We start from the raw sequence: 23,826 nt of genomic DNA, 5'->3' as shown, positions 1-23,826 counted from the left end.
TTATTTTTATTAATTAAAATAAGTCAATAATTGTACATTGTAAATTGTGAGGGGTATCTTTTTTCATAAGGTCAAACCGTACATCATCAATCGTTAAAAACAAATCTAATGTTGCAATGATCATGAAAGATGAGCACCAGTCCGATCAAGTAAAAAAAAAAAATCAAAAACTAGACATTAAAAGATTAAAAAAAGAAGTTTTAAAACCAACCACTTTTTATATGATTGCTTGATTTTGACGGTCGGCAACATACATTTTCCAAAAAAGTTCAGTATTTCAAGAGAATGTGAGTAACTTAGAAATGGGGAAGGGCAGATAGATAGTTTTTTTTCATTACAGAGACCTCAAAACATGCAAATTAAGTTAGGAACTTATGAACTATATTTTCGAATGGTTACTATACATCCTCAACCATCAGAATGTACTTAGTTGGAAAAATATTAAAGATTAGATGACCTGTAATTAATAGTTTATCTCAACTATTTGCATTTAATGAGAGATAAATGATTTTAATATATTATTAATATATTGAATATGATTTACAATGAATAAACAAAAATAGATTGGAATAACTATTTATTAAGAAACAGTTTCCTTCATTCGCAATTCAAATAAAATCTGCAAGTCTTCCGATAGGATTTTAATAGTGCAAAAGTAACAGGAATTTCAATTTTTTTGGGAAAAGTTCTGAAACCACTTGTTATTTCAAGTCTACAATATCTACCTGCTTTTACAGCTCTACCACCCCCTTAACAGTCTATTCTTTTGTCAACAACTGGGACCACCTCACAAAACAGGTAGTCTCCTCGGAGTAAGTTCAGTGGAAATTGAAAGTTTTTGTATAAATAAAAATTGAAAATTGAATAAGCCACGATCTTCTACCTCCGCCAAGAATAAGTATATAATCTCTATATAAAATATAAGGATGACCCACCCTTCTTATTTTCAAAAAGAAATACATAAGAAGGATCAATCAAAGAAATGTAAGTTATCAGTTTAGAATAAGAACTTAGTAGATAAATCACTTAACCTGTAAATTAAGAACAAACGGGGATGAATTGGATTGATAGACCTAGATATCGATTAGATGATAACTCTAATCGTTAGAATTTTGACGAGTTACATATATACACATGTACAGACCTTGTAACATGGGCAGATCATTAAGAAATATGCTAAAATAATAACTTTATTTATTCTTATGAATAATAGTAGTAATAATTAGATTTTTGATATATCAAATTATTAGGTTTTCGATATATGAATTACGTCAAACTCGCAAAAGGGCATTAATTATTTAGTTATTGTTCATCTTTCACAGAAAACTCCCAAATTAAAAAAAAACAAACCTAACTTCACATTTATGTAATAATATTCCTACATTAAGTTCAGAATTTATTAATTTTTTTAAGATTCCTTTTAGTCTGTATCTAAGCCTTCCTACACTTAATACATTTATTTCTACTTGCACACTACCAGTTTACTTGGGAAAGTGTAATTATGTTTCAAAACAATATCTTAATGATAAACATTTAACATAAAATTGATTGGTCAAACTTTCCGATTCATTTTAGGAAGTTTTGTAGAGGAGTTCAAAGAAATAATGGATAGAAAATGATTATGTGAGTCGTTGATTTCCAAAAACCTTTGGGTTGTTTTAACCTTTGGGTTAAGTTCAAATAATATGATATGGGTGTTTTTTGGATAGAAACGACTAATATAGTATCAATATTCAATCCGAAATTCCTAGCCTTAGCTTATTTCTAATATTATCGTAAAAGAATTCAATTTCAAAAAAAACCAAATAATTTCGTATGTTTATTATTAAATTTAACCATTAAAAAAGGTTAAAATTCAAATTGCATATTATTTATAGAGGGATTAATAAACATTGTATTAACTGGTTATTTATATGGTTATTCCATTATTTCTAACTCAATCCAACATTGTATATAATTGGTTATTTATCACGTTTTCTTTTATGGTAAACCTTTTTTTTTTTTTAAGAATGGAAATGTAATAAAAATTACCTGTTCATTACAAAATAAAAATTGTTGAGTTATTAATCAGATAGAGGTTGAAAAACACCTTTTAAAAATTGTAATTCTTTTAACTCAGCACTTGTCACATGTACATGTGAAAGAGGGGGAGGGGATTCTAGTTGTCAATACCATAACTATTACAACAAATTTAACTTAAAATTGTCTACTAAAGTAACTGACAGTTTAGATCATATAATGTGATTCATAAAAACAAACAAAATGAAAACTATACCACTTAGTATGATTAATCAAATCACTCACAATACTTTCTCCCTTGTAACTTTTAGCAAATGACCTAATACCTTTGATAGAAAGAAATGTAGACATAGATATGTATAAACATAAATTTAACATTCCATAAGTAGTTTGATGATATCTGATAACAACTGATTTTTAAATATGTTAAGAATTAAGTAAGAAATTAATTGGAAACCTTGTCGAAATAATCAGTTGAAACAAATTGACATTAATATCAACTAGTAAACACAATAAAACCATATCTATTAAATTTATATTACACAACCCCTATGTGAACAATAATAGTACTTATACAGATTTACTGAATAAAAAAAAAAATTAATTGATTATTTTTTACATATAACAAGTTTTTAAAAACATTTACAGCTAATAAGCTATGACCAGATTGAGTAAAGAAGGATGGTACATCAATGATAAGAAAACTCGAATAACTTTGTGCAATATAATTTAAACTGATATAAACTATTACAATATGTGATATTTAAATAAAGACGAATATACTACCTTTGCCAATCCTGCTTTGTGTGCACCTTGAGATTCAATATATTCAATGAACTTAGAAAAGTTCTTAAATTCTTCCCAGGTAGGTCTGAAGACCTGAATACGTGGTATTCCAGTTCTTGCATCCATTTCAAAATAATAATACACACTTTAAATACAAACAATAGTTTAGTTTGTAAATCTGAAGGTAACAACTGTTACACTCAATCGTAAACAAACTCAGATAACATACCACTCCGAAAGTTATAAAATTAACTTCAAAAACGAAACACGGAAAACAATGTTACATTATTTTAATGAATTCAATCTATTTAAAATCACCACAATATAATTGTTAATCACAAAAACTCACCAATCATTAACTTAAGTCCGGATAATATGTAAACAATAAAAATAATAATAACAAATTTACGTTATATCTGACTGAAGATTGGTGGCCTTTAGAACAATTTGTCTTATTAACACCATAATACTAAAAAACACCCGTAACTCACAACGACGGGAAACACGGCATTAACCCAAACACTGAGAGTACAGCCATAACCAGGTGCGTACCAAGCACGAACTCAGTTCCCCCTCCAGAGTTGAAAAGTGAAGTATATCTAGTGACAATAGTTGTGTTGTTATTCTCATCCACAGCTTCGTACTGAAATTTTGATACCTTTCTGTACCGAAAATTAGTTGAAATAAGGTATAATAGTGCATTTGATATTAGCCCATGGGTGTTTATTTTTCTATTTTATTAATAAAAATTTTAATATAGATTTTATAGTTAGTGTTTGACAGTTCGTATTTATGGTCTTAATCATGTTTACGAATCAGGTTTATATTGTAATTAATTTTTCATACTATGTACCGAATTGTATGTATACTTATGGTTGGTGATTTCGTCTTTCACTGATTTGTTAAAGCCTAATATGACAGTTAGTTTATATCTTTTTCTCTTTTTTCTACGCATTATCAAGTTTCTAATTGTTTTTATTTTTAGGTTACAAACTAGCACTATTAACTCTTCCTACTTTTCGAAATTAAAAAAAAAATGTAAGTAATTAAATGTGATAAATCATTCTTTGGTGTTCTGTTTACACCCAATAAGCTGTAAATAATGGTTTTAAATATTTACTTAAATGATATTGGTGATATTAAATGAATCATTTTAAAACTGATTACTCCTTTATCATACTCTTAAGTTTATTAAACTTTTTTCTAAAATAATTGAATGCAATTTTTACTATATGAATCATATGCATGTCACATTTTGTTTTATCTTTAGCCTGTGCTGGTCATTTAACATTTATTCCTCAGAAATCACTGTCAAGTATTTCAATATTGTCCATCTTTATCCATATCTTACCCAACTCAGTTTTTTCGCTAGTTCTACAGTTGAAAATGAATTAGTTCGAGTCATATTATGATTTATGTAAACTAGGTTCAGTACTGTCAATGTTAAAGTACATATTCAAATGTATGTAATTTATTAATGTTATATCACAGACAGCTCCAAAAAGTCTGTTATCAGAGACCCACTAGGTTTTTGAAAATATAATTTAGTTTGTACTTCACAGTGCTTTTTTATTTGTATCTATTAATTATAATTTTTCGATGATTTTGTTCATTTTTTAAATTTTCACTGAGAGATATTTTATTTTTGGATTGCTTACATTTACATGTACTCCTGGTAAACATAATACTAAATTAAATTGCTTTTTTTTTATGGGTTAGTTCAAAAGTTTTCTTAAATTGATTAATAATATACTATACCACTTCTAAGTTCATGATAGATATGTATCTGTTCATCAAATGAATTATTTGTTCATAATCCAAATTTTGGGAGTGGGTAGTAAGGCACAGTGGTACTAAATCCAAGGACTTGGGTTTAAATCTATGGCAGATAATTATTTTCTGTTTCACTGTAGCCGTCAGTCAGTCCTGTGGGTTCAGGAGCCCTGTGGGATCCACATAGCCTCATGAAGTGGGTCGAGCATGATTCTGACCAAATCACCTCTTTGCACTACCGTTTGTTTAGTAACAGTATTTTCTTAAGAAGGAACCTCTTACCCTCCATGGATTGTTGCGGTTTAATTATTTACAGATTTAATTTTTTTTTTTTATTAATTTCAAATTTATCAGAAGAAAAATCATAAGTATATACAGTATGAATGAAAAAAAGGAAAAGAAACAGCAGTGAAGTCACCTTCAAATCTATTATTATTAGTATAATCGATCTGGAGAACTATAGAGTAATAAAATTAAGTGGTGGTTGAGAAAAAATGAAAAGCTGGAGAAAATCCCTGTAATTTCATCTTGCTGATGATGACAGATTATGAATGGAAGAAAGCCTAAATGAAAATATGAGAAGCTAAACTAAACATGAGAAAAAACGAGTAAATTCACGGAGACAAATGATTAAGAGGACCAAAAACTTTTAAAAAGTAATGAACATTGTAAAAAGGAGATGTAATTTATTAATTCCCTCTGAATTTGTAAAGAATTAAACTAGTATCCTTCTTAATAAATGAAAACGGGGTAAGAATACTTTTACTCTTTAGAATACTGATGTTAATGAACTGATAGAAGAGGATAAAGATGGTCCATGTCAGAAATGACAAACAAATAAAATAAAAACCTGTAGCACTAAAATTCAGCAAGATTCTTTGGTTAAGTAATATTACTATACTAAAAGTTGTGCAGGGAGTTTGGTCAGGATCAGGCTCTCTCCATAGGTTTTTCCAATGAAGGATACTCATGTTATTGAGCTGGGTGTGCTATAGGAAGGTTCTCTGACTCTCGGGTTGATCTATGGCTGAAAAAGTAAATAATTATCTGCCTCATACAAACGAACCCTGGCCGAGTAGATAGGAATATAATGCCTACTGAGCTGCCCAGCTCCTGTTGGAAAAAGATTTATTTCCGGAAATCTTGCTTAGAATTGCAAAACTATAACAAATGATTAGCAAATGACCACATGACAACTTAAAAATATTTAGTAGTGAATATTAGTTCTGATTAAAAATCAAATATGAGAATTACAGCAGCTAAGAAGTCCTACTACTCCCTGAATTGTAAGTCCATTAGAAAGAAGGAAGTTACCAATGAAAATGACAGTTTTTAGAACAAAATATTCTCATGAATCAGATTCTTAGGCCTTAACAACTAAGCCTATTTGCATGCACAAGAAATGTATTTCCTGTGATCAGTTACAGGAAAGATTAGATGGGACAGACAGAGAAATAATACTATCTGTTTAGGCTCAGAAGGCAAGATGTAGATATTTGAATCTATTTGGATTGATATTTAATATAAATAATATGACTGACCCCATTATATTTATATTTTAACTGTGTACATGCATGTTTGTGTTGGTAGGTATCCAATCATTTTATAATATCATAGGAACTTGCTTCTTCTTGATATTACTAGCAGAAACCTTTTGTGGTCATAGTAAATTATTCTCCTTGATTGAATTATTTTAATCTTTGAATTATAAAAGTTTTTTTTTTGTATTAAGCATAATTGAAAGTACCATAGGGGTCCCAGAGCACTTAGTTCACTAGGTTATGGGTTTGGATTTCACATGGGTCAGTCAATATTTATTTCACAGCGGCCTTGAGAATTTGAATCTTGACATTCCCACTCTGGGGTTGGAATGGTCCTCCTTTATAGGAGTGCTTGAGCCATAAAAATAATATAAGAAACAGTGCTTGCTTAAATTTACATATTGTGACTGTATTATGTAAATAACTAATGTTACATTGCTATAAGTGAACTTTCCAGGCTTACTTTAATAATAAGTTGGTCTTCCTGAATATTTAAGGGAATTAATTTATTTTATACAAATGTTTCATTGACCTAAAGTCAAGAAAATTCTTATTATAACCATTGCCATTGAACCTAAGATTTTATAGAGGTTTTAAATAAAATATGTAGTAATATAGATATTACCCAAATGGAATTTATGATTATTTAAATTGTAATCTTTATATTATACTTACATAATTTTTTTTCCTTTTAGTTTTTCAATTCAGCCTTTGATTAGAAAATATCGATTAGCTCAATAAATAAAGGAAAATGGGTGAAAGAAAAGGCACCAATAAATATTACCCACCTGACTATAATCCTGCTGTGGGTGGCCTTAATAAATTTCTTGGAACCCATGCTTTGAGAGAGCGTGCCAGAAAACTTCACATGGGAATCCTAATTATACGTTTTGAGATGCCATTTAATATCTGGTGTGAAGGATGTGGTAATCATATTGGAATGGGGGTAAGGTATGTTATTTTAAAAATATATATGTATATTAATATTTTATTTTACTTTGACATCTTTCCTGAAATGTTTTCCAGATCCTCAGAAAATCCATAGCTATCCTTGATTAAGTTCTTAGATTTTTTTTCTCCATACCTCGAAAATACACGTCAGCTCCTGGTACATTTTTCTGTTTCTATTTCTTTTCTTTTTACTTTTGTATATCGTTTCCTGATTTACAGAGGGTTATGTGGGCTTGATGAGAATGGTTGAAGAAACTTATGAATTGTTTCGTAAGATTTATCTTTAAGTTACCCAGGTGCTCTCATTTCTTTAGTTCAGTTAAAATGCCTGTATGATATTTTTATCCGTAATATTTTCTTGGTTTATTTCTTTTCCTAGTCATTAGAATCTACCTTCATCCTTAATCATCTTATGTCTCACATTGGTTTCGTGCTGAAGACATACTCTAACGGCCAATGGCTAAACATTAGTGTCATGTGTCGCCACATATTTCTTTATATCTCTTGAACAGAGGAGGTATGTTAAAGCCCAATTTGGGCTTGTGAACTTGGATTTTTGCTGGGCATGGATGTGGTTTTTATCTGAAAAAGGCCAGTGACATAGTTAGGTTAGAACTAAATCTGTGTGTTAATACAATAATTAAAGTAATTATTTTGTATCTACTGATTAATTTTATAAACATTAAGTATTTCTCAATGTAGTCTCCTATGTGATCAGAACACTTGACAGTGAATTGTTCTCCTCTAAGTGATTGCTTTAAGGGCTTATGTATAAAATAGTCTTAAGGGTACCTCTGAACTATAAGGAGGATATATTTGGTGTGTTTCAGGGTTTCCCAGCCTATGTTTTCCAATTTATCCCTTGTCAATACCTCAGTATGAGGCCTATACATATTTAAGTATGATTTTTAAAATGTCCTTTATTTAGCAATCCAAAAACATAAGATTGAAGACATGAAAGTATTGATTAAAAAAAATTTGAACTCTTCCAGGCTGCAAAAAATCAATTGACATATCTGCTAATTCATTCACATCCTTTAGAATCTTCTTTGCTGGAAGCCGCCTTGATTTTCCTCAAGTTATTAGTTATTTGCTTAAAAAAAACTACTTCAAGACGAAATTTTAAAACTATTACCACCAGGGAACCACCATACATTAGTTTTAGGCAACATAAATAGTAGAACATTTACTGTGGATGACATAAATCAAGTTCTTGTGGAAATACTTTGCTTGATATTTGTTCAAGGCACAATATTCAAATAAATCTACTTTTTACAGACCAGGCTGTAAATCAGACATTCTGAATAGTTTTTTAGCAAAAAATTTTAGTTTTATTCTCTCTTCTCAACTGATCACTGCTTTGAATTCGGACAATATCCCTGTATTAATTAATTTCTTGTCTGAGATATACAATGAAACAATGAGAAAATCCCTCATTAATGGAGTGATCAACTGGGAAACATAACAAAATTCAAGTCTATGAGAAATTAATACTGAAAAAAATTTTTCCTATCGCTCAAGAAATCGATGAAAATATAATGAGGCTGGGTGAATCCATCTCAAACAGTTTACATGAACTGTATAACCTTTCTAGCTGAGAGGAAAAACAATCTCTGACAGCTGCCCAAAATCAATCCTACTATAAATAAAAGAAAAAAATCTTCCAAGTAAACAGTGGATGCATAAGAGAAATCCTGTTCATAAAAAGAAATTGAACCACCTCAAACACGAAACAAGAAAGGATCTGTATGAATGGGCTTATTCTAAATATCTAAGATATGTAGAAGATTTAGGCACAAAGGACCAGTCATTATGGAAGGCTACGTGGAATCTATCAAATAAACATGAGAAAATTTTAAGTCTTGTTAACAATGATGAATTCATCACTAGTGATTACAAAAAAGCTGAAGTATTTGTAAATTTCGTTGAGGAAACGTTTTCCAATACAAAACACTCAAAAAGTCCGAATTTGAATTGACGAATGATGAAATTGATGAGTATTTAAATCTCCACCTTTCAACAGTCGCAGTTCCCACCTAAATTCATAACCCCAAAAGAAATACAAGAACTGATTAAAAAGCTTAAAATAACCTGGACATGATTTGATCCCAGTCATAGCTATTTAAATGTTACCAAGGAAAGCTGTCATTTTCATAATGTCAATTTTTAGCAGTTGCCTGCGTACTGGATATTTTCCCAATATGTGGAAGAAAGCCGAGCTCATAGTAATACATAAATCTGGTATAAATGCTTAACAAGTCAGCAGCTATAGACCCATCAGTTTGTTACCAATTTTTGGAAAATTGCAGAAATCAGTTAAAAAACATCTTTCATTTTTTTTTTCAGTGTATCGAAATTATTCCGGATTTTTGATTTGATTTTCACTGTAGTCATTCCACTTCTCACCAACTGACAAGACTATCGGAATTTATAAGAAACGGATTTGAAATAAAGAAGCACACCCTAGTAACATTCTTAGACTTTCAACAACCGTTCAATAGGGTCTGGTATCGAGGTCTCCTATAGAAGCTAAAGAGGGTGTACATTCCGAAGTACTTTTAAGACATTTTGAGCTCATTACTCAACAACAGAACATTTTGTGTTAGAATAAATGACATAAATTCTACACTCAGACAAATCCATGCCGGTACTCTACAAGGATCAGTCCTTTCTTCAGGACATCTTTCAGTCCACACATACCTCCATAGCTATGTTTCCTGACAATACAGCAGTGTTCTCTCAACAGAATGACATAATAATAGCTAGAAATACTTAGCAGTAACCTTAATGATTTAGAACAACACTTTAATAAATGGATGATTAGTCTAAACATTGAAAATATACTTCAAAAGATTTTAATCTCAGACGCCCACCAGACCCTCCAGAACTAATACTCAATGGTAAAAAAGTGCTATTGAATCACCATTAACGTTAAACTTACTCAAACCTATGCAAGGTTAGGTTTGCTATTTCCCATCGTAAATAGAAAATCCAAATTAACACCAGATTCAACTATTCCTATTTCCTTGGTTTGTAAAAAATAGCCATTTACATCGGGAATTACAAATAGAATCAATAGAAGACTATATCAAAAAACGGTTTATAAAATTCAACTCCCAGGTACTGACAGTTAAAAGACCAGTGACTTACGACTTAGGGAATCCAGCCTCATCCAGAAGATTGAAGCCTAGGCTGCTGTAGGACAATCTGTTATAAATTCTATATTTATCAATTCTATTATTGACATTACTACAATTTTATTTTTTTCTCTTTGTATTTTTCTTAAATTTAAATTAAATTTATGAATCTTCATGTTTCTATGATTATCTTTTCTCTCTTCTTAAGAATTATTTTTATCTACTTTTTTTTTTTTTATAACATTGTAAATAGTTAGGGGTTTCTTTTGCACTACTCCCCCTCTCCCATAATCAATTCCTAAAAAAAAAGGTAACTGTTGTATTAATCATGTTAGGCCTACCAGGCCGATCTGGTAATAAATAAAAAAGAGGAGATATTTCATTTTGTATGTTGTGTAGAATTGTAATTTTTGAAGTTTTAATTTATTACTATGTTAATGAGGTATTATTCTTAGTTAATGAAAATAGTATTTACTTTTTGAATATTTTTTTAACCTTATTTATTTTAAATGAGTTTGTTCTTTTTCAGATATAATGCAGAAAAGAAGAAAATAGGGATGTATTACACCACACCTGTTTACCAATTTCGTATGAAATGCCACCTATGTGATAACCATTTTGAAATAAAAACTGATCCAGGGGTAGGAAGATTTCAATTTTCTATTATTTTTTTATTAATTTTCATTTAAAGATTTATGTTAGATTAAATTTTTCTAGAATTTGGAATATGTAATAGTTAGTGGTGCTCGGCGACAAGAAAATCGATGGGATCCAACCGAAAATGGTCAGGTGGTACCAGATGACAAGGAAACTGTAAAAAGACTTTTTGATGATGCTATGTTTAAACTTGAGCACAACACTAGCGATAAGCAAAAATCTAAGAAAGCTTCTGCTGTGATCGATAGATTAATGCTTAGAAACAACTCTAAATGGAAAGATGATTTCACAGCCAATTGTGAGCTGAGAGCACAGTTAAGGGTAAGTATGCACATTGAATGTTAAATGGAAAATTATAACCTTTATGTTCTTTTCCTCTAAGCAAGTGAGAGATTGTTGAAGTTGATTGTAGAGAAAACGCTTTCAGCCACAAAGTGTAAAAAATCTTTTGTTTTTTGAAAAAACAAATCAAATTTCCCTGAAAAATATCTGTCAGCATATCTCAGATTCGTGTTTAGCATCCATAAAAACTGGGGCAAGAGGGAAGTGCCAGAAATTATAACAAAACTTTCTTCTGTTTTCTCTGTATTACCTATATAATGTAAGCCTCTTCGAAGAGGGCCTTTAATTCTCTGTTAGTTCTCCATCTCCATGTTTCGCCACCCAGAGTGGGTTCGAAAATTTCCTGTAGTATTTTCTGATCAAACATTGAAGAGTAAGCTCATCAGTTTTTGTAAGGTCCAACATGTCAAGACCAGTTGTTTTGGACATCAGCGTTTTTTTAGATTTGGTTAAAATTTTACTCTCAAATTACTCATACCTGTGTACATAATAACAGCATTTGTTGACTTGGGGGATTTGATGCTCTGTTTCCTGTTGAATATTGTTTTTGGATATTTTTTAGAGTGCCGACATATGCTGTACTCCCACTCTAAATAATGCTCCCTGATTGTTATCACTCCTTGTCATCCTCGGTACATAAATATTTAGTCTTTTGCTGATTGACTTCCAGACACATTTTCCTTGCTGCTTGCTCTAATTTTACAAAAGCATCATCTATCATTTTATGATAAAAATTACAGTTTTAGTTAATTTTTAATAAATTTGGCATAGACTTCTGTTCATGATGTTCCTTCAGGAAATAAGAAAACCCTCAAGGAGGTTCTTGTTCTCAAGCTATAAAAAATAGTATGGGTAATTTATATATTGTCTTGTACTAATTATAAATCTATTTTAAATTTGATATTATATTTTATTTACTCTCATTGTACAGAAATGTTTTAAACGTATGTTTCAGCTTAAGAAAAAGGAACTAAAAGCAAAAGAAAAGAAAGATAATGCTTTATTAAAGAAATCTAGTTTGTCTATTTCTCTTCTACCTGAACATGAAGATGATGTAAAATTGGCTTCTCTTCTAAAATTTCAGTCATCCACAAGTAAGAAATTGTACAGGACTTTAGAAAATGTATTTTAATTTTTATTAAATATTTGAGCATTTCAGTTAACTGAATAATAATCTCCAATTTCAACATTTTTCAGAAAAGTTATTGTTTTAATAATGTTTCTCAATGGAAGATTCTTACTGTTAATAAAAATATAATAGTCTAATAAAACAATTCATTCAGGGCTAAATTGTTATAGGATATTTTGTAATGTTTATATCTAAAAAAAAATTATTTTAATTAAATTATAAACAGTGCCGCCAATTTACTTGACCTAAAAATCCTGTTTTACACAACAAATACCCGCCACTTTACCTGGTCTTGGAAAATAATAAGTATAGCTATATGATTGTTAAAGTCATGATTATTCTATCACTTAGCTCCAGTGTGATAGTTGATAGTACAAGTGATGTAATGAAGGAACTATCACATAGATACGCCTTGATAGTGAACAATCGTATAGTTAAGTCATTCGACAAAAGTCACAGCCATTACCATGGTGTAACTGTTTGATAATTACAGTCATGACAGCATTACTGCCATGGCAGTTTACTGTTGTGACAGTATTAACAAACTGGGTCTGATGTGGTAATTGATTGTGCAAGTAATGTCAGTGGACTAACAGTTGCGTTATCTCCCTTGTTTTACTGTCATATGTATATCCCTTGATAGTCAACTATCCAGCGTAACAGCCTTACCAAACGTTATGACGATTGGTGGGAAGACATTATTTTTTGTTTTGATTATTTAAAATTCAATATCTATGGGAAATATTACTTGTTAGTTATAAATAAATAAATATTGTATATATTTTTTTTAATTTAGCACAGAAACATCGCGGCCAATAAGGCCTATTGTGCACCAATAACAATCACACCAATGCTGCAGTCAGCACTATAGCATTGCGGTGAGCCTATTAGAGCTTGAGTCTTGTAGATTCCAAGAATCTTAATAAACTTAAAGGATTGATCAGCTCATTCTGCTTGGGATCAACCACACGATCCGCCTCAAACAGTGTGAACCTCAACCCTACAAAACAGTCACACCCCCATATAATATGGTATGCCATCTCATCCTCGGCATTACAGAATCTGCACGGGGATGACGCTGTTAGCTTGAGGTTAAACATGTGTTTGCTTAATCTACAGTGACCAGTATGGATCCCTGTAATTATCCAAGAGAGCTCCTGTCCAACTGAAGCAGTTCATCGCATTGGCTCCTACGGGGTTCATCAAGGAACAGCTTAGCCTGCCTTAGTCTCTTATTAAACCAGTGGTGCTTCGCTTTTAATCCATAAGCTGCCTTTATTATGCTTTTGCCAAAGCTCAGGCTAATGCCACACACCGACTCAGGTGTAATTGTTTCAGAGCCGTTCCTAGCAACTCTGTCAGCATGTTCGTTGCCAGTGTTACCACAGTGACTCAGCACCCATTCAATGCTGACTATTTGTGCTTGAGAGTTTGTTGAGTGCTGCATAGTCTTCAACAATTCTGGATCGGGTAAACGGGGTTGCGGTGCCCCTATTGCTGCCATGTGTAGATGGTAATTCTTCTACCAGATAGCCCTTCCTCTATAAGAATACTGGCGCAATGATTTATTGAAGTGTACCTCCCTAAGGGAATAGATATATCTTCCAATGGCTTATCACCCCGCCAGATACCGGCTCCTGAGCCCTGGGCTGTTAGAGAGCCATCAGTGTAGCAATTAATGCCATTGTTTGGTTTATGTATTTTTGTTTTATCAATTTTGATATTTAGTTTAGTGCCTTTATATTTGCAGATTTGTAAGTCTGAGTGCATAGAGAGCATCCTATTTTCTTTTATCTGTTGAATTATCTTCCTATGTACTGTCAGAGTCAGGGCATTGAATATAGCATCTTGTTTAACAAGTCTGTACATAGTGTTCAGAACTTGTGCTTCAATTTCCAGGTGCAGTGGAGTCAGGCTAAGCATAACTTCCATTGCTACTTTGGGAGTGGTACTCATAGCTCCGGTGATCATAAGGCACGTGAGCCTCTGTAAACTATCGAGTATATTCCTATACCTCCCTACTTTGGCTCTGTGCCACCACATCAAGGCTGCATTTGAGACCATTGGTCTTACGGCTGTGATGTACAGCCAGTAAAACATTCTTGGTTTGAGCCCCCCAGTTCTTGCCTATTGCACGCCTGCAGGTCCATAGGCATTTGAGGACTTTACTAGTTTTCTCTAGCACAGGATTGTGCCATCAGAGCTTGTGATCCAGAATAACCTCCAGGTGTTTCGCCTCTTTGGCTTGGTTTATCTGGATATTATTCAATATAGGTGATCTTATTATCACCTTTCTCTTTTTAGTGAAGGCACAGACACCAACCTTGAGTGGGCTGATGCTAAGACCATTGTTCTTACACCAGCCCACCAAAATGTTTACTGCAGTCTGCGCTAAGTCTAAAAGTACCTGTGGATACTTTCCTTCGATCAGGATAGCTATGTCATCTGCATAGCTATGAGTATAGTGGCTACCATGTTAAGGGTTGTTAGTAGAGAATCAACCATAAAGGGGGCAGTCCCCTTTGGGCTTAATCCACAGCTCTGAGTGCCCTAGCTCCGATTTGAGGATCCTTTGTTCCAGCATGTAGGTTATCCAACCGGATACAATAGGATCTATATTTCTATCCCTTAGCACATGATTAATAACGCTATAGGGAGTCTTGTCAAATGCACCTTCTATGTCTGCGAAGATGCCAACTGTGTTCTTTTTGTTCATTTGATCTTTCGATCCTAGAGACCAAGTGGTGTAAGGCCACCTCGGAGGATTTCCCTGCTTGGTAGGCAAATGTCTGGAATGTATAACATTTGCTAACAATTCCTGTTCTCTTATATGTCTATCCACAATTTTTTCTAATGTCTTCATCAGAAAGGATGTGAGACATATTGGTCGAGATGCTTTAGGATCCTCATAAGATCCCTTCCCCGGTTTGGGTATATAACACACCCTGGATGACCTCCATCTAGTTGGGGTGTATCCTAGTACTAAATTACCTCTAAAGAGTTCAAGGATATGTGCTCTGAACACTGGTAGGCCTTTCTACAACAAGGCAGGAAAGATTGCATCATTGCCAGGTGATTTGAATGGCGATAAATAATTAATCGCCCATTCCACTTTATCAATAGTAATAATACTTTTGGCTTTCTCCCACTTATCTCTGCTAGTACTGTAATTGTTAATATTGGAAGAAATGTAATCATTCTCCAGCAACTCACAATTAGTGAAGTGCAATTTCGCTAAGACACGGAGGGTTTCTCGCTCAGTGGAGGTCGCATTGTCAACCTTTTTTAGTCTATCCAGCAGTCCAGTATTGGGTTGCTTGGAGAGAATTTTACTTAGGCGGCATGTAGCCTGAATGTTATCAACCTCAAGACAAAACTTCCTCCAAGATTGTCTTTTGGCTTTGTGAACCAGTTTGTGCTAATTCGTAAGAGCCCTCCTGTAGGTATCCTAGCTCCCAGATCTTTTGGCAGCATTTAATAACCTTCTAGGAAGGGTTCTTTGCTTATTAAGCTCATTATTCCACCAGGAAACATTCCTGTTGTAAATATAAGAAGATAGGGTTGCGGTCAACAAAAGAACAAATTGTTTATAACTATTTTAATGTCCGACATTTCGCCCCACTTTGCAGGGCTTCATTATGGCTAAAAAGATAAAAAAAAAAAACTGAGAATATTACTACAATAAGGTAATTTAAGCTAGGATAAATATTATGTAAAAATAAAGTGATAAGAAATCACATATAAATAAAAGGAAGGAAGACATAAAATAGTATCAATATAAAATAAACTTTAATAAACAATGATAAGAATAAAAAATAAGTAATAATGGCAAGAGTAAAAATTTTAAAAAATATGTAAAATATACAGTTAAAAAAGTATAGGAGACATATATAAAACAAAAACAATACAGGGGAAGAAAAAAAAAAAAGAAGAAAGTAGAGATTAAATAAACGTCTTGAAAGAATAAATATAAATAAAAATAATAATAATGATAATAAATGAGCAAAGAACAAATCAGGACCACCTACCTGTTCAAAGCAAAAGGTTGAACAGAAGGCGACATTTATTTTTACATAATATTTATCCTAGCTTAAATTACTTTATTGTATCTTATTGTTGTAATATTCTCAGTATTTTTTTTGTATATTTTTAGCTCTGACGAAGCCCTGCGAAGTGGGGCGAAATGTCGGACATTAAAATAGTTATAAACTATTTGTTCTTTTTTTTACCACAACCCTGACCATCTTCTTATATTTAAATTTTTACGGTCAACTGTAATTACATGAGTTCACAATAGCATCCGTCAGTGAGTCATTAAGACATTCCAGGTGCCAAGTAATATTTATTACTTTTGGACAAACTCTGGTAAATTCAATGATATGTGCGTTGTAGGAATCCCAGTCTGTGCGTCTTTGTGGTGTAAAAGCACAGTGTAGTCCTGCAATCTCCTCCTTCAGTACATCACACCGATGGAGGAATTGTCTAAATGTCAAGAGCAATGGATTTGTTTGAGACACCTGAAACGTGTAGTTCCGAGGAAGAAGAATCTTCCTCAGTGAGACAGAATAAAGGTTTATTATTAAAAGAAGAATCTGTAGACATTTTGTTCCCACAAGAATGGGGGTGCTTAAACTACACTGTAGGAACAACCCCCTCCCCCTGCAACAGGCATTAAATGCAATAGGTGCACTTGGTGCCCCAACTTGTTCGATAGAAGACAGTATATTTTTAGACATCCTCTGCCATTCAGCCACAGCTCGAGCCTCCACCTAGCTTGGGTCTTTATTACCTGAGTTCTGAGCCCTGCCTCTGTGGCCCGCGAGTTCCATCGGACTCCCCAGAGGCACCGCATGGAGGTGACAGTAGGCATTTGTGGGATGGGAACTTGAAATTCACAAGCAGCCAGTAGCCACTATCGTTCAGTCTTTCCTTAAAGAGTGACGTAGATTTCCGTACCCATCTCCCTCTCTAATCCCGCCATTATCCCCACCCATCAGTCCCCCAAAAAGTGTCTAATCTGGTCGAAGGACTAGTGTGACATTACATTAGCGTTCTATATATGACGTAAAGCCATTTTACTCCAAATCTCCGATTCCTGACAATTATCCGCTAAGATGAAAAATACCAGAAAATCTGATAAAACCCGCAAATTGGCAGCACTGATTATGTGTTGCTTATTACCATGGTTACTCAGTTCTTATTTCGTTGGTATGGAAACATTACATAATGTTTTTATTTAGATGCTATGGAAACATTACATAATAAACACAACTGACTTCAAAATTTTGTTTATTTAATATTAATACAAAATTAAATTAAAAATCATATATAATTAAAATTATTTCCGAGAAGAGAAAGTATTTGTAATTTACATAGAAATGCAATTTCAAATAGTATAAATTAAAATTAAAAAAAAAAAAATGATCTAAACAATTTAAATATTAAAATTAAAACTTTTATAATTGTTATTAAATAATTAGTTGTAGTGTCTTGATTTTAGTTCGAAGTTGGTTGGGATGGCTTTTATAGATTCCTCATAATTTATGTTGCACTTCACAAGTAAATTAAATCAAATTTAAATATTATTTGTTCAATTATTATTTCCCTCATTTGATCACGGTCACTTTAAAAAAAAATTTACTGTCTATCTATATTTTTAATATTATTACAATTACATTTTAACAGTTTTTATAATTATTTATAAAATATATGCGAACAGATTTGACAAAATTAATTTTCTCTGATAGTTTCACAAACGTCTTGGTGTGTTGTTTCCTGGGAAAGACTGCATTTGATCTCTTGAGCCGGTTGTAGCACGCTTATTAAAATTAAACAATGAATGTTTTCCTTATTTTTTAATGGTCGCTGACTGTCTTTTTATGTTTAAAAATAATTGTTAATTATTTTTTTAAAAACTCTACTTTGAAGACATAAATAAACAAGTCTTATAAGTTTTTCACAGTCGTTATATTTTTTAAGTTCCCGGTGCCAAACGATTGGCGTATTCTCGATTTAGACTCAATTGTTCCGCCCTTCTTACTAAATTCACCTTTATGTTTAAACATTCAAATTTACAAAGAAAGAACCAAAAATATCCACTTCACTTCCAGTTGATCAAATAAATGATATTCATCTATGGCAGGGATGGCCAAGCTTTTTGATTGTCCGAGTCATTTTTCAAAATTAGAAATTTTTCACGAGCTGCAATTAAATACGTACTTAAAAGGTATCAAAATATTTTTTTTACAGAAATTATATTTATTGAAAACATATAAATAGAAGTACAAAATATGTGTATTGAATTTAAATATTAAAAATTATACACATTTATTGTACTTCTCTTGATAATTCTTTAAAATTTGGTGAATAATTGGTGACCACACTTTTCAGTAATTCTTTGAGATGCTGGCTTTTGGAATAAAATGATTCACATAAGTTCGTTGTATCGACAAGCAGCCTTTTTTAATTCAGGATACTTCAATTGTGGTACAAATTTCCAAAATTCAGTAACCGACGTCGACTTATATTTTAATTGTAGAGCTTGATCTTGAACTCAGGTATATGTATTGAGAGCCACAAATAATCCTTCAAAGAGCCGTATATGGCTCGCGAGCCTCAGGTTCCAAGGCCCTCCTTAGATCTGCTTTTTATATAGTCTTTTTCTTTGTTAGGGGAAATGTAGATGTTAAGAGTATGCTACTACATGCAGAGATTTTTGCCAGCAACAGTCGCAGCCACTGCATTGACAGTACTGTTACACTAGGTCTGCCAGGAGAGTTGATACTATAAGTAATATCAGTGACCTAACAATTGTGTTAACTATCACGTTTAAATGACGCCTTAACTTTGAACTTACCAACTTTGATTTCTTGACGTAACATAACAACTTTATCAACTTTAATGACAATATACAGGAATACAATGCTCTTATATATTGATTTGTTTTGATTATTTCTTAACTTGGAATTGATTCTACTCGACCTTTTTAACCTCTTCAAAGTTATTTACAACAATAGTGTAAAGGAAGTAATAGGAAACATTAGTATAAATCTTAGCTAGAGTATCTAACAATAAACACAAAAATTATTAACAATACTTTTGCAATTAGACAAGCAATGACATCAGAATAGACCTTGATATAAACAAATAATTTATTTGAAAAAATATTCCTCTTAATAATCATGGATTAGTTGACAATGTAAAAATACTAAGCTGATTTTGACTGAGTATTGTTTGTAATCAGATATAAACCACAAGTAATTTTTCTACAAATCCACTTTTTAAAATAAAATATCAATATTTGAAAGTCATTTCGAGTTGATGTATTTTTTAAAATAAATAAGTAGAATTTAAAACTTACTGTTAAAATATTTAGAAATGCATAAATTTGAGGAAGAACACTGAAAATTCAAAGGTTGATAGTTCAAAAATAGTCCTATCAGTGATATAAGAATCAGTAGATAAAATGTTTATATTGTTAATAAACTTTAAAAACAGAAACAATATTAAAATTTTTTCCTCGAAATAATCCGTCCCAGGCTTCCAAAGTAAATTCCAACCCGAACACAGGACTGCACTGGGCCCCAAAACTTAATGATTCCCAAGCCCCAAATGGTCTAGGTACGCCTATGTTCTAAATTTCAATATCTAAGGAAAAACAATAACTTGTTAGTAATAGAAAAAGTATCTAAGGATTAACTAGAAAAATTAGTTGAAAGACTAGTGCGACACTGTACTGTTACTGTTCATACAAGGTAAAGTCATTTTACCCTAAATTATCCGCAACCCACCAATTTACTGCAAAAAATACCTGAAATTGACAGTATGGGATAGCACTGAAACTCCAAATGATATGAAAAAATTTAACATACATCACATTTTAAATATAGCGACTCTTTTCCCATTGATGGACTGGGTTTATGCATGCAATAACAGTAGGGTGATATAGTCCTATATTTTTATCAGATCAATAGGCAGATTACAACAATTATATAGTAGTGAGGGGAGAGAGGAGAGGTCTGATTTAAGGACAATTCTAAGCCTACAAAACTGCTTTATCTTTGGAACTGTGATACCACAGTTATTATATTATTTTAATTACATTAATGTTTGTCATACATTGCCAAAATGATTGATTAATTGCAAGACATAAATTAATCTAACAATGTGTAAAATGTAAGTTTTTTAATGAAACATTAAAATCTGTATAGCTACAACTCCTAAAGAGTCGGGTTTAGCTAGCATTTTGTAAGGAAAGATTGTTTCTTGAACAAGGGAAGAAGGTAATTTATTCAAGATCATGCTTAACTACCAGATTTTTACCCGATTAATGTAGCTATACTTATAGAGGCTGGGTGTGCCCCAAAGGGTTGACTCATAGCTACAATAATAGAATAAATAATTACTAGCAAGAGCCGGATTCGAACCAGGTTCCTTAAATTTGGTAGCACAGTTTTTTTATTACTTATCCTTTTTATTAATAACTAATTTAAATTGTTTATTGATTTTTTTGGCACCACCTGTCTTCATCTGCCTCTGACAAAAGAAGTATCATTCCATTGCAAAACAGTCCTACTCCAGCCCATATCTGGTACTTAAATTTTTGCGTTTTCTAAGAAACATCCTGTGGTTCCTGTTTAGAATTAAGGGACGAAGAACTTCCAAATGACATTAATTTATTTTGCATTGTTAGATGGTTATATAGCTACAACGTATTAAATCGTTTTGTAGATTTGTTTGATCTGATAATTGCATCTGATATGCATTTCTGATAGAAAAGGAAATAACCTATTCAGAATTAGATGATGAGAGTGGTTACAAGACTTAATGTTTTTCACTGATGTCATGGAACAATTACAAACTCTGAATTTAGGGGAAAGACAGAATAATATCTGACCTCTCACAGAGTATATTTATTTTTCAAACTAAATTAAAACTTTTTCAAAAGGACATTAAAAATAAAACATTTTGTCATTTTCCTCAAAAAAAAAATTTGTTCTAATGTTAATCAAGAAAAACTCAACGAGTATATAAAAAAGCTAGAAGGAATATTAACGGAATTTCAAAATAGATTTCAAGAATTGACATATTTTAAATTTCATGTCTAATTTTTAAATGTCTCTTGATTTTTTTCTGGATCCATTTGAAATTAACATAATTCAAGGTGAGTTTTCCATTTCCAATATAATTATGACCCAAAAAGCATCTGGAGAATTAGAATTAATAGAGATGCAAGAACATCAAGCTTTATAATTAAAATATAAGTCGATGTTGATTACTCAATTTTGGAAATTTGTACCAGAATCGAAGTATCCTGAATTAAAAAAGGCTGCTTGTCGAATTATTTCAATATTCAGAACAATGTATTTATGTGAATCATTTTATTCCACTAACCAGCATCTCAAGAATTACTGAGAAGTGCTGTCACCAATCAAAAACTTTTTAATTTTGAAAAATGGCTCGGACTATCAAGTAGCTTAGCCACACCTGCCATATATGATCATTAAGAACTTTTGGGGAATGAAAAAAGCTATGGAGAGAAATGAGCACTCTACTTATAATGAATATATAACTCCAAGGTTAGGTGACATAAAGAATCTTGTGATATGTGTATTAAAAAACATAAAATGAACAATTTAATATTTTATTATACATTGGAAATTGGAAATTCAGAAGTGGTTGCTCTACTAAATGAATTTGAAGAAAAGGGCGTAGAGGATCATAGTTATTTCGAGGAAGAAATCAGGGATTCTCTATTAATACAATTTAATTCATTAAGTAGTTTTAAATTTACCATCGATAAACTATTTCACATTTTTTATTATATTATATTTTACATTTAGTTTAACATACAAAATATTGTAATTGTTATAAAGTGCTATTCATCTGATGCCGAATGGATCTTTACATACTCTCTTGATCAGTTCACGATTGCCATGCAAAGTTCTGGGATCATTTTTGAAATTCTTAGTTTACACCCCTTTAATTAAAACATTAATGAATAATAAAAATTACCAGAAGCCAAAAACCTCTGTGTTATGGCCTGGCGATTTTGAACACTAATTGTATCACCAAATTAGCATTTTCTATATCTATTATTGACTATATCATCGATTTTAAAAATGCAAAATCTACACTCGAGATTCTCGTGAAATTGGTATACAAATAACTGGCAATCAAATTTTTTCGAACATTTTTACCACTGTACACATAACTGTAAAAAATACTACCTTTGCCGCAACTTAGGAATACGAGGTTCCTCTATGGCGAGCTAAGCTATTGCAATGGAGCCTAGACATCTGAGATACACAATTCGCTCAGCGCTCGGACTCTGTTATTCTTCTGCTTCATGCTGAACATCAATCTTTTGTTAGAAATGCTTCCTGAATCCATTTGTAAAACATAATTTTAGGAAAATATGAAATGTTTTACAGTTTTGTTCTTTAACAAACATGTTCGATGAACAAATTTGTCAATAGTTTGTCTAATAGGGACATAACTTAACAATAACACAAATTCATTTTTCTAATTTTTAAAAAATTCCACCCCTCCCACTTTCAATTAATTAATGCTAAATGAGGAACTTAATGAGACTTATATTTATTTACAAGTAAGTTAAATATGATGAATCGTTTACTCAATTGTTTTGGTATTTAATTCATAGGTGCCAAAGAAAAGTCAATAGAAGCCAAGAAGAAAATCCAAACAACTTTAGCTGCTCCCAAGTCATCATTGAAGAAAGTATCATTGGGTATTAAAACTCATTCCCAAGTTTCTCTGGTAGCAACAGCCTATGATTCATCATCCTCATCAGAAACCTGATACAATAATTTTATTTTAAGATGTAAATTGTATATTATTTTGAATGTATGATAATGTTTATTCACTGTTGTTTAAATAGAATTTTACTTCCTTAACTTTAAATCATAATTGTAAATTTTTCAAATGATATAAAACATGATAATTTTTAATTGGTGTTCATCTACAGGTAACCACCCTATTCTAACCAGAGTGGGAGGGTCAAGTTTTCATTTGCGGAAGCATAACAAAATAAACATCAACTTCCTCAGCCCAGATTTGAACCAGTGTCTCTGATTTTCCTTTATGATCAATATTTATAAAGCAGTTATTACATTTAAAAACATACATACTACGTCATCATTTTTAAGCCTGTAAAAATATCCTAAATGAGTTAAAAACAATAAATAAAAAATATTTTGCAAGCAGATATCTTTCCAGCATAGTCGACAGCAGGTTTTAAATCAGTTTTTAGTAAGATTATACCTCTAATGAAATATTAAAACCGATTTCACCTGTGTCTGCCAGAATAATTTTATTTTGCGAATTGCAAAGCTCTTATTACTTGCTTTTTTTGAAGGAGCGTTTAATTCAAATGGAAGTATTAGTGGCTTTTAAGTTAATCTCAAGAAACATTCAGCCTTTATTATCTGTTATGTATTCTCTAAAATCATTTGAACATAAAATGGGTTTT

General features: G+C 31.8%; 2 protein-coding genes across 4 annotated transcripts in view; one reads left to right on the top strand and one right to left on the bottom strand.

Moving 5' to 3' along the window:
• LOC106686277 (uncharacterized) overlaps positions 1 to 3,335 on the bottom strand; it is a 46,895-nt gene extending 43,560 nt beyond the window's left edge. Inside the window, exon 1 of the mRNA XM_014429469.3 lies at positions 2,806 to 3,335. Within this exon, the coding sequence (XP_014284955.1) occupies positions 2,806 to 2,931 (126 nt within the window). The 5' untranslated portion in view covers positions 2,932 to 3,335. The remainder of the gene's footprint in view (positions 1 to 2,805) is intronic.
• A 10-nt stretch (positions 3,336 to 3,345) lies between these two features.
• On the top strand, positions 3,346 to 23,410 carry LOC106686278 (coiled-coil domain-containing protein 130 homolog). Of its 3 annotated transcripts, none has more exons than XM_014429471.3 (7): positions 3,383 to 3,493; positions 3,791 to 3,843; positions 6,815 to 7,070; positions 10,737 to 10,848; positions 10,925 to 11,185; positions 12,162 to 12,300; positions 22,999 to 23,410. In XM_014429471.3, exons 3-7 carry the CDS (start codon positions 6,871 to 6,873, stop codon positions 23,154 to 23,156), a joined length of 870 nt encoding a protein of 289 aa, XP_014284957.1. In that variant the 5' UTR covers positions 3,383 to 3,493; positions 3,791 to 3,843; positions 6,815 to 6,870; the 3' UTR covers positions 23,157 to 23,410. The 3 variants fall into 3 exon arrangements, with proteins under 3 accessions (XP_014284956.1, XP_014284957.1, XP_014284958.1); XM_014429472.3 differs by lacking the exon at positions 3,383 to 3,493 and adding an exon at positions 3,707 to 3,725; XM_014429470.3 differs by lacking the exon at positions 3,791 to 3,843 and having other exon boundaries at positions 3,346 to 3,493.
• Positions 23,411 to 23,826: the final 416 nt, after the last annotated feature.

Source organism: Halyomorpha halys, unplaced genomic scaffold (genome assembly GCF_000696795.3).
Source record: "Halyomorpha halys isolate HHAL.00 unplaced genomic scaffold, Hhal_1.1 Scaffold803.1, whole genome shotgun sequence".
NCBI lineage: Eukaryota > Metazoa > Arthropoda > Insecta > Hemiptera > Pentatomidae > Halyomorpha > Halyomorpha halys.
This window is presented reverse-complemented; position numbering and strand designations above follow the sequence as displayed.